We start from the raw sequence: 12810 nt of genomic DNA, 5'->3' as shown, positions 1-12810 counted from the left end.
TTCATCGCTTGGTAAATTGCTATTGTTTCGTCGCTTAGTAAATTGCTATCGCTTCCTCACTTTGCAAATCACCATTGTTTCATTATTTGTAGTTCGCATTTAAATCAAAATATCCTTATGAAAATGGTGTCACTTTTATAATGTTTTCATTTCTGTTTTTTCCAAATGTCTGGTGGGCCGTGGTGGCCTGATGGTAAGGTCTCGGCTTGTGAGCCGTAGGGTTTCAGGTACGAGACCCGATTCCACCGAAGAACCATCGTGTAAGGGGATCTGTTGCACTTTAAATCCGTTATGCCAAACGTCCTCCCGCTGGTGTGGAGTGGGTAGGAGGGTGCCAGCTCAGGTGTCGTCCTCGCCAACTGACCGCGGTTCAAAATGACGAGGTCCGTCCCAAAATAGCCCTGGCGTTGCCTTACAACGGGATGTTAATATAACTAAACTAAACTAAACCAAATGTTTGGTAATTATGGTATGGCGGATCTCTTAAGAATCTAAGAAATAGATATTTCGTCAGGATTGGTGAATGTTCCATCGATTCAATGGAGTTATAATCTATTATCGATATTATCGTAAATGTAATTTTAGGTATCAAAAACTGGTTAAAAATATATTTTGATGAGCCACTTCAAACAACCAAGTATGACAACAATGAAAATTTGTCAAAGTATTAGGTGCATATTAGTAAACAACTGAGCAATAGAGTTATTAAAACAATTATTTTGCTTTTTATGGGTTACCATATAAAAGAGAAACTTAAGAGACACTTTAATGTAGATTTTAGCTCATTTAATATGTTAAATGAAGCAGGCATTTCGTAAACTTTCATTTAAAGCAGGCATTTCGTAAACTTTCATTTAAAGCAGGCATTTCGTAAACTTTCATTTAAAGCAGGCATTTCGTAAACTTTATAGATTGATTTTAAGATTAATCAGAATGATTTAACAGTTTCCATTTAAAAGCCGTATTTGTAAACGATTTGAGATTGAACAGAGTTTGCTAAAATGTTTGAAGCACAGCATAAGGTTTTAATCACGGGTTGTCATACAGTAGATTAAGCCAAATTCATTTTTCATCATGAGTGTTGCATCAATTGTTTTTCTGAATTCCTGGACATTACATAGGCAAAATAAACCATAAATGAAAAGAAAACAAAGGCAAGACTTAAAAATAATGTCCTATTTCTTCTCAAGAACCCTCAAATTGCATCAACATTAAAAGAATTCGCCAAAGTCCGCCAATTTGAATGACAGAGCAAAATTAGAATTACCACATTTGGTGAGAAATCGTTAAAAAAAGTTCAACTTTATGTATGTATTGTCGCTCTACAGATCAGACTGTTTAATCTACAACTGTCAAATCCATTATATACATACTGTGGAACGTAAAAAATGTGCACCTAAGAAGAATTATTTTGAAATTTTAACTAGGATTAATTTTTAATAAATTAAAAGTTAAGCAAAATTTTGGTATTTGTCGGCGGTGATTCCGAGAATATTACAGCAAAAAATTTTTTTGCATGGCATAAAAATTAGAAATTTATGATTTCAATTATTTCTAATTCTTACAATAATTATCTAGTGTAATTTCAGGCATATTTTTTTTCCTATTTTCTATTACCTATTTACAAACTATCTTAAAAAATGCATTTTGCAATAAAGTTTAATTGTTGGAGTGAAATTCAAATCATTTTCTTTGTTGCTACAAATGCTTCTTCCACAATTTTTTCCTTAGCTGATGATCAATATATTCAAGATAAAGAAGCCCGACCAATAACAATAGTAATTTCGTTACCAATTTTATGAAAAAAAAATTTAATTAATTAATCTATATATAATGCATATTGTATATTGAATATTATGTACAAACGTTAAACATTATTATAAATTTAATAAAAAAATGTTGCAGTAATAAATAATAAATTAATTAATTACCGTTTATGACTGTTATAACTTTTAAAAGTTCAGGATAATTGTCAATAAACAATTTCAGAAAGGCAGTTATAAGTTGTAAACCTAAAAAAATAACAAATATTAAAATGAAAAAAAAAAAAACATACCAGTATCTTTCTAACAATTACAATTTAAAGTATTCAAAATTTGAGTACATAGATTTGGTGTAAACACAAAGAAATATCAATGAAGCAAACAATGTATTATTAATTCAATCCTTTAATTATCCTTAAATTTCGTATATCTTTAGTTACTTATAAATCTGACTATTAATCGGAAATTTATGACTTGAAATTGTCTTACTAAAATTTAATATTTCGATAAAACGTATATGTAATTAATTTTTAAAAATTGGCGGCATCTTGGCAAAGGGGTAGCGCGTCTTCCCCGCTATTTGAGCTTTCCAGATTCGAGTCCCAGTTCGGGCATGATTGTCCTTCCTCTGTGTTCTATCTGTGAGATGTGTGAATGTGTCCCCACTGCAAAACGGGGTTGTGCAAGCGAATGTGGCTCGTGAAGTGACTGACTCTTGGGCCTAGTTTGCATTACTGAAAAAATAAAAGACCCTCACGCGGCTTAAACAGCTGACAAATAGCTGTCAGCGAGCTTGTAAAGTGCCATAAGTCACAACAACATTCGTAAAAATTACGTATAGCAAGACAAGTACTTTCATCCAATTCTCAAAGACAAAAAACATACTTTAGCGGTTAAATATCTATAATATCTGTGTGAATGTCTGTGGAGACTTTACTTGTAAAAATATTTGAAAAAAAGGAATCTTTTCGTCTGGAAAGTCTGAATCATATACAAATTCCAACCAGCAACAACACGGATTTGAGTATCGCGTTCGCCTATATACACATACAGAGTGAGAAAGCGATATTCAATCATCAGTTTATATACAGGTTTATAAACTTTGTGAAAGAATTCGGTGAGATATATAACTAGATTTACATTAACGTAATTCGCGGTTCGTAATGCACTGTTGTCTGATAGAGGAAACGGTACTAGAGTTCGTAATTTTGCACTGTTGTCTGATAGAGAAAACGGTACTAGAGTTCGTAATTTTGCACTGTTGTCTGATAGAGAAAACGGTACTAGAGTTCGTAATTTTGCACTGTTGTCTGATAGAGAAAACGGTACTAAAGTTCGTAATTTTGCACTGTTGTCTGATAGAGAAAACGGTACTCGATTCATAATTTCCTTTCTAAATTTCTGGGCCATGTCCAAAATACAAAGTTTCATTTTCGATGCATTTAATAAACATGAAATTTGTAAATAAAGACAGAGGGTCTTTCGTGGAGTTTATCCTCAAACCCGTACTCTTCAAGAACTGAAGCCAAAACTCCGCTCCAATATCCACACGGCTATTTCAGATCATGTTGCAATTTCAATGCAAACATGATCTGAAATTTTGTTCATCTACTTTTTTCGTTTTTGAAATTTAATGTGAATAGACAAATATCACTACAAAATGTACTTAGAAATGTGTGAAAAACTAGAAAATTATTAAAATTTCGATGATGATTTGTTTTAGAATCTTCAATGTTTTGTCTTTCTCAATTTGAGAAAAAGATAAAGAAATGCCTCAAAATGATTTTACAGGATAAAGTCTAATTCAACTCAACTCAACTCACTCAATTAATAAAGTCAATCTCAACTATCTTTAGAAAGCAAAATAGCGTTTATGGTCCCGAAGTTACACTATAATAAGAAGGTAAGCTATGATGCTATTATTTTTGAAGCAGCCTCATATATATAAATATCAGGAAATAGGTGAATGTTGCAAAATAGAGTTAATATGGGTACGTGTAGATCTCACCTAAATCTTAATTAATTTTATAATTTTTATTCTTATGTAATGACATTTTAATTCTAATTTCAATTTAATTAATTTCAAAGAATTTATCTTAATTTAGCCCATAGTAACTTCATTCTAAAACATTCTCTTATTTCGGGATTCAATTCCACTTTTGGTTTAATTAATTCCTCTGTAAAACTAATGCGCCATCAGAACTGCATTTCAAATGAAAATGATACTTTGGTGCCCTCGAAAAGGTGTCAAAGGTCACCACGTGTATTGAATTGGTGCATGGCCAGAAATCCAATGTTATATAAGACTAGTGATAATTTGTTTCGTCCCCTTTTTTCTTCTTTTCTTACTTCTGCTTTTGTGTCTCACTGCGTTTGCTTGTAAATAAATTGCTTTCCCGAGATGGATATTAAAGAGAGAATAAAACGAAATTAAAAATATCAAGTCTCTTCACTGCTTCGAACCTATATATATATATATATATATATATATAAATCATATGAATATGTTATAAGGAATTTTTACAATTGTTCTAAAAAACCCAATAATCATAATGTTGGCATAAACAAATAAATATATTTTTTTCTAATAATTATTCATATTAAATAAATAGTTTTCAATGATACAAAGTAAGTAGACATTAATAAAAATGATATTATAATTATATGGCCAACTATAAATAAATATTAATATTTCAGAATGGTAAATATTACTTACTTTTCACACTTACAGCTTTTGCATATGTCAGTTCGTCAAAATCATAAATTGGTGACAGTACAGGTTTTCCAAGTTCCATACGTTTCTGAAAATGTTTGATATATTGCTATTTTTTTAACACAAAATCGCTTGTGTTAAGTAATTGACAAGTTGTTTGTGTATATTTAAAAAAAAAAAAAAAAAAACTTGTTGGTAACGAATAAAAAAATTAGGAAAATAAATATATCGTGGAAATAAACATGAGAATTTTACCAATCATATTTTTAACAAAAAAAATAAAACGATTAAATAAGTAGATATATTATTTTAGCCTTCAAATATTATGTGAGTAAAACTCTACTTGTAAGTATTATTCTGGCTTTATAACTTTATAAAAATATTGTAATGCCTTGAATAAACATAAAACGATACTACTGAACGTACATAAACTACATAATACTAGTAAAATATTAATATGATATACTAGTAAAATGCAAGAAAATGAAACAATATATAGTAAATTCGAAGGTTTTAAGATTTTTTGCTTTATTAAAGAATCTTCTTTGTAAATGTAACTCTTATTATCATCTATCTTTTGAGACATTGGGTTTTAGGGTTAAAATCAAAAACTATTACTCGGAGAGGTTTTTAAAAATTTGTTTAATTAAAATTTGTTTAAAAATTTGTTTCAAACTATTACTCGGAGAGGGTTAGAAATATTTAAATAGTTAAAAAGTAATTTTAAAAAAATGAAAATTTGAAAAATATATATTTTTAAAAATTTGTTTAATATTTTAGGAATTCCACTTAAGTATGTTGGTAAAAATTTGAAAAATTCGATTTTTCAAGAAAAAGTAGGATTATTGAAAAATGCCTAGAAGTGCATTTCTATTTTGTCCCAATTAGAGCAGCGAACGAGAATTCATTTTCTAAAGCAGTAGTTTCAAAATCTCAAAACGTCAAAGGTATCATAAACGTCAATTAAAAAAACAAAAGGAAAAAAAAAAAAAAAACGTGTTGAAGAATAAATTTAGAAAAAAAAAAAGTCTTTAATAACTTTAAAAATGAGTGTTTGAGAATATAACGGTCATTGGAAAATGAATTCCAAATGGATGATTGAAACAATATGTCAACATTTAATTTAATTTTCAGGATTTTTTCTTTTGAAAATAAAACTTCATGATACCATCTGGATCAAGAAAATCACATTTAAAATAACATTTTAACAAATCACGATTCCTAACTTATAGAAAAGTACTCTAGATAGTACTAATACTTAAAAAATAAATGTCAGTCTGAACTTTTTAGCACTTTTTTCCTTCCATATAACCCTTCACTGAAGTGGAATTTCAAAATGTTCGTTTTTTTACTTTTTAAGTGAAGAATATTTTTTCCAAATTTTTACTTTTTAAAGAATTTACTTCTCACCTTATAAAGCTATAATGATATTTGACAGAACAAATTTTAAGTCTTTTTTTTTTATCCCTAACTGAAACACTTGATATCAAATTAACCCTTTCTAGGGCCTTGGGAAATATGCTTCCCACCAAACAAATTTCTGACAAATTTTTTGAAATTTTTTTTAGTAAGTCAGATGCTTTAGTTCTTTATCTCAGATAAAATGATGTGTCTTGATTTGTTACTTAATTATTAATTAACCAAATTAATTAATTGATCAAATTAAATTTATCTAATAAGCTAAAAGAATCTCTTTTCTTATTCTAATTTCAAGCCTAAAAATATTTTAACATAATATGACTTGAAAAAAATGGCAATTTAAATGGTTAATTGTTTTTTATTTCAAAGCAAAAATTCTAATTTTATTTCAAGGAAAAATATTAAAAATGAATAATAATATAATAATTTCGTTCATATTATTAAAATTTTTTACTTGTATGTTATTTATCTACTTCCTATGAAAGAAGTTGAGATTTTTAATGTAATTATTTTTTTATTTTTTTAGACTCATTTGCTGACTGTAACTATGCTTTTATCGTTGTTATTACTTATTAAAATCCTCTTCTTATGTATCTATTAATAAATTTTGTATATACGGATACCCCAATAGTAAATAAAATTAATTGTCAAGATATGTTATATATATAAATAATGTGAATTGCGTTAAAGAATAAAGGAAAATAATTTTTATAAAATTTCAGCATTGTAAGAGCAAATTATGCATCTAATAATAAAAATTGGAATTAAAATTAGATCACAAAAATAAAGTTATTACGGTACTTTTCCTTTTCCATCTAATTTGATCATGCGTTCTTTATCCAGCTCAGTAATATAAATCATGTACTTCAGGATTTCCGTTTGCTTCACTGCACTTGCAAGACCTAAAAAACATGGAAGACGCATTGAAAAACACATCAAACACAATCAGAAAAATTTGTTCATTATAAAATGTTAACAAAGACCATGTAAACAAAATCTAAATTCTTGTGAGTCAAAAGAGAACACAAAAAGGAAACAATAATTAGTTAATACCAGCGGAATGGCCTTCCGCAAATTTTTTCGTGACAAAGATGTTATCCTGTTTCTCATAGCATTGGCATACGATAGTTACGAAATATTAACTTTTGGCGTAAAGTTAGCATTTTTAGTGAATCCACTGTGTGATCGTCGGCGAATTTTTGAGTGAATTATCCTTGTCATGCAGTTTATAGTATCCGAAAACGAAATTTGCGTCTTAGATACGTTTTTGAAACTCAATTGAAACAGAAATTTGACCCCAAACTAACTTGTAGTCACAAAATCCTGCACTAAATTTGATGTATTTAAATAATTCCGTTTTTGAATTATCGCGTTTAAATACTTCTGTTCTTATGACACTTTACAAGCCCACTGACAGTTATCTGTCAGCGATTTAAGCCTAGTGAACGTCTCTTGTTTTTTCAGTAGTGCCAATTAGGGCTAACAGCGCGACTTAGCTACTTCATGCGTCCCATTCTCTTGCATAACTCCTTTTTACAATGGGGAACATTCACTCACCTCACAGATAGAAAACAGATGAAGAACAACGATGCCCGAAGCAGGGCTCGAACCCTGGACGCCTAGATCACGAGGAAGACGCGCTGCACCTATGCCAGAACGTCTGCTTAAATACTTCTAGAGGTTTAGACTGACAGACAACCACCCCTTTGTTGGATTTGACTCAAAATTGGATAGGTGTCTTGACTATAGATGTTAATTCTTCATATCGAATTTTATCTATCTAGCTCTCTTCGTTTTGTAGTTATCGTATTATCTAATATTCAAACAGCCGGGCATAACTTCCCATGAAATGATTTTGCTCGCAATTAGATAGAAATCTCCAAATTAAGTGTAAAAACTATATATCGCATTTCGTTCACATACTTCAAGACATGTTTGAGTTATCTTTTGCCATAGATAGACGGCCATTTCCCCTAAATGTTTTTTTTCGAACTCATGGAAGTCCAAAACTCGGAACGATTTGAACAAATGATTTGAGATTTCTTTCAAAAATAGGGAATCAGTGCATGTTGATACATATCTAGATTTCCCGAGATTTATTATAGAATAAAAATTATCGAAATCCTACAGAAGGCTGTATCTAGACTTCTAGACAGTTTAAATCGTGGTTAAAAGGACTTTTACGTATAAAATGTTAATGCTTCAAGAATATTTTACTAAATAAAAGTAATAGGAGCAAAAACTAAATGCTAACTAAAACAAATTAATCCTATGCTCCTATTACTAAATAAGAGTAGGAGTCACTATGGTTCAGAAACTAGTTATTGAACTACAATTATTATTGACGTAGTGTTTATTTTTCCTTTTAGAAACATCAACAATATGCATACCTTTTGAGTCCACCCGACCACAATCATGTGCCCGAACAACGCATCCATCTTTATCGAAGCATATAAAACTCACAGGAGCATATTTAACTAAAAACTTAAAAAAGAAATATAAATTCAATTACATGTAACATATTCAAATTCAAATTTTTTGTGATATATACAGAGTACTTAGCAAAGATGCTAGCATAATTGTAAAAAAAAGTATAAGGAAGCACCAAAAGAAATTAAAAAGGAAGACAGTCCTTGAAATAACATTTAATCTGTAAATTAATGACATAAAATCTGATTTGAATGAGGTAAAATACTATCTATAATAAGATTTATTTAATATTTATAAGAATTTAATGTTCTTAGTTCGATTTTGGAAAGATTAAAAAATAAAGAGAGTTATATGAAACCAGGAGGAGAGGTCTCCCTGAAACTATATCGCATACTCTCAAATAGAGGTGCTGTTCTACTCATCACACTTGCAGTAAAATGCGGACATTGAGAAAAGTTAAGAACTCCATGAATGCTCAGATTTTTATTTCCAGAGACCCTCACATAAAAATTGAATACTCTGCAAAAAAAGTAAACCTGTACATTTGTATTATTAATGGTGTGTTGTTAGTGGACAATAGTTACCATATATTTGCGTGATCTTTAGCAATTAACAGCTTGGATGTGGTTAATAAATAAGTATAAGAAAACCAAAATGTTACTGCAATTGTAATCAAACGATAATCTACAAAATTTTACTGAATTAAGTCATTGCATTTTTAAGTTACAGTGCTTACATGCATGAGACAATATATACCAGTAGACGGTCAATTCCTTCACAGATTTGGTCCGAATTCTAAATTACACTTTCGATTCTACACTTTAAATACTAAATATATTGTTACGGATTTACTACTTCTGTTTGGGGGTTCTTTCAAGATTTGTTGGTCGATGTACAAACAAACAGTCCTTTATTAGAAAACAGCGACATTAACACAAAGGACACGAATACACAAAGGCGACGAATAGACATAAGACAAATATATACAGCCGAGACGATGACAGTCACCAGCTACCGACTCACTACTACACGACTGGATACTCCTCACACGACACGACGCTGCTTCTATAATAAACGCCAGGACTCAGCACACAGCTCAGTTCAGCAATCGCTTGAGATTCACACAACGCTGGACTATTCCGTCGTTGCTTCGTTATCTCGACGACTCGTTACTTGACTCCAACTCTGATTAATTGCAGTTTGAGACTGACATCCTTTTATAGAGGACTGACTGATATTCTTTTATAGCCCGGGAGGCGGTCCGAGAACCCTTTCAGACTTATCTCAGTTCCTATTGGATGAATCGTTAAAATTCTCGAAGTTTCCAGTAAAATCTATATTGTCGCGAAAGTCGCAAAATTCGTCGTCAAGTCGCCAAATGACGCGTTACCCGATCAGCACTCAACAGGGCTTCTTCTTGTGTACAGCCGACCCCCCCCGCCATTACTCAACGTAGCAGTATTGACAGACCTCCCAACAAGGCTGATCGTAAAACGGTCTTTCTAGTGATTCAACTAACCGCGATGAACAGCAACTTCACAGATTTGTAACAATTTGAATCAATTTTTAATTTTCTAGTTGCTTTTCTTTTGTAGTTTTAACATGAATTTTGACAGTAGGATATACAGACTTTGTCTGAACAGATTTCGTTCAAAATTTGATAGTGAAATATAGATTTAATGCAAAGATATATGCCAAATTTCATCTTTTCAGTTCAAATATTTTTTTTCATTATCGTTTTAATAGAGAGAAAAATATTTTCCCAAAAATATATCTTTCGGATTTAGGGACATAGTGTTTCAATTTTTTCGAGCTTGCATTTTTTGTACAATATTTTCCCTTTGTACACTTCGCATATGAAAAAGTAAGAATTAAATATATATTTTTTTTTAACTTGCATAAAGTTAAATGTTACTATATAATTTCTGAGTCTGCAATAACATAATTTTCCGATGGCCAGATATGATGATATTCTGAAACTACCATATGCGTTAAAGGTGACTCCAGCACCGACGATGACTTGGAGCATATATTTGGTGATCTAATTGAGTATCGGTAATCACGAATATAATTATATTTTTATCGTATGAATAAAGTCTACCACAAAAATGTCTAAGAGATCAAGGTATGACGAACTTGGAGGCCTGAAACGGATTTATTTTTCAGACAATGAGAGAAAGAAAACTGGCAAATTTAAGAATTATTATCAAACGAACAATTTCTGCTGATATAAGGGGTTGCATCTTAAGCTTTATCAATGGGTAATAATTTCATCCTATTTCGGGGAGCATTGTATCTATTGTAGGAAATTTTTCACATTAGGGTGAACAACTAGAAACCTCAAGTCTATACTTCATGAAAGATTAATAATTGGATCATGAAATATCAAAGAATTTTATAGTAATTTATTACAAGCAATTTGTTTATACATGTGTTGTAGCAATATGATCAACAATAAACTTACCTCTGGGGGTTTATAATCTTCTAAAATTGTGTCTACACCAAATTCCTTTCTCCACATTATGTGCTGAAAATAAACAGGAAAGTTTATAAATTGCGGGAAAATTTTTATATTATCTAACACATTATGAGCCTATGCTGCAGCGTAAAAAGTACTTTGTGCATGTATCGAAATTTACTTAAATAAATTTAATAATAATAGATTTCAAAAATGAATATTTATCAGCGCATCAATACATAAGAAATATTTAATTTCACTTATTTCCTATTTTTTTTTAATCTCTAGTTTCTATTTCATCATTATAAATATTATGGAATCAACTTTTTTGAAATTTATTGTCCGATGGTGCCATAAGAATAGAAATAAGATTTAATTAAATTAATGAATCTAGTATTTGCCTAAAAAAATATTTAAAGTAATTATTATCATCGAGGAAGGAAATGTCTATTCTGTCTCAAAATACTAGCATATTAGGAAGAAATAGAAAAATTAATAAATAATTCCAATTTTGAGAGAATACAGAAATTTAATATTTAAAAAAATCAATAAAATGACTTAACTATGTTTTAGATTAACCCTTTCTAGGGCCGTGGGAAGTATGATTCATACCAAATGTATCAATCTTTGTCTGAAATTATGTAGGTTGGCATAAGTTCTGACAAATTTTTATAGTAAGTCAGAAATTTAGAGGTTTCTGTTCTTTATCTCAGACAAAATGGTGTTTCTTGATTTGTTACTTAATTATTAATTAACCAAATTTATTAATTAATTTAATTTAATTTATCAAATAAGCGAAATGAATCCCTTTTCTTATTCTCATTTCAAGCGTAAAAATATTTTAATACAATATGACTAGAAAAAAATGGCCCTTTAAAGGGTTAAAAAATCTTTTATAAAGCTTTATATTGGAATTAAATATTATATATTCTGGAAGAAAATTGATTTTAATCAGTGAAACATGTCGCTCTAAACTTTCATGCAAACTCTTTAAGAAAGGTTTTATCCTCTTATCCCCCCCCCAAATGGGAAAAGTCTCCACAAATCTTTCTTGCTTCAGTTGCAATTCTGTTAAGGATATACTTTTGTTGATTATTTAAATAATTATATTCTTCTTTTGCTAAAAATAACTTGATATCATTCATGGACACAATGTCATATAATAATAATTAGCAAATATCTTTTTTATTTCATTCAATAAGAGAGTATGAACGAAGAAATATTTTTAAATACTGTTGTTATTATTGCTACAACTTGTTACAGGAGCAAGGCAATTTGTAACAGCTGATTTATTTTGAAAAAAAATATTATTATTATTAGTTGTCGTGTAACTATTTTAAGCAAAATTTTTGCGCAGTAGCTTTTGAGGGTAAAGACCCCTGATCACCCGAGGGCGGAAGTCTGACTTCTAGCTCAAATGAAGATAGCACGCACACACACTCGCTTGCACAACCCCTCTTTACAGAGGAACTCATTCACGCGCCTCAAGGAGAGAACACAAGAAACAGAACAACCATGCACGAATCAGGACTCGAACCCAGAACGCCTAAACCACGGGGAAGACGCGTTATCCCTAGGCCAGGACGCCAACGATAAAAAACATTGTTATATACTCATTTACAACTACATTATAATTGTCGAATATTTCTTTTCCACATATGCTTGAGTGAATAGTTATGTTATAAAAATAATGAATTACAAGTAAGAAATTTTTAATATCTTTTTTAAAAATAGAAACATTTTTCCAAATATTGTTACAAATACCCCCCCCCCCCCTTACAAATACCCCTATATACTTCGGATAAGAGAAAGTAAAAATGATAAAAACATAAATGAATTGAGATATCTCATCCACGCACCTATCCACCACTGATTAGAAGAGTTCAACAGACAGTCAAAATTATCTTTTGCCTTAACAATTTATCAGTGTTTATCCCAGATTTCATTTCTTATAGTTATCAGTGATATGTTAGGAAACCTCCTTCGAAAAGAACAGATTTTGATATCAACTGGGAGTTTCAAAATGC

The 12810-nt window shown here is 30.3% G+C and overlaps 1 protein-coding gene across 2 annotated transcripts in view; it reads right to left on the bottom strand.

The window, feature by feature from the left end:
- The window catches only part of LOC129969380 (retinal-binding protein-like), a 50788-nt gene that overhangs the window by 13866 nt on the left and 24112 nt on the right, over nucleotides 1-12810 (bottom strand). For both annotated transcript variants that reach the window (XM_056083934.1, XM_056083933.1), the window contains exons 5-9: nucleotides 10790-10852; nucleotides 8286-8379; nucleotides 6697-6797; nucleotides 4480-4564; nucleotides 1932-2012 (exon numbers count right to left, since the gene is read on the bottom strand). In XM_056083934.1, the coding sequence (XP_055939909.1) occupies nucleotides 1932-2012; nucleotides 4480-4564; nucleotides 6697-6797; nucleotides 8286-8379; nucleotides 10790-10852 (424 nt within the window). The remainder of the gene's footprint in view (nucleotides 1-1931; nucleotides 2013-4479; nucleotides 4565-6696; nucleotides 6798-8285; nucleotides 8380-10789; nucleotides 10853-12810) is intronic.

The sequence above is a fragment of the Argiope bruennichi genome, chromosome 5 (genome assembly GCF_947563725.1).
Source record: "Argiope bruennichi chromosome 5, qqArgBrue1.1, whole genome shotgun sequence".
NCBI lineage: Eukaryota > Metazoa > Arthropoda > Arachnida > Araneae > Araneidae > Argiope > Argiope bruennichi.
This window is presented reverse-complemented; position numbering and strand designations above follow the sequence as displayed.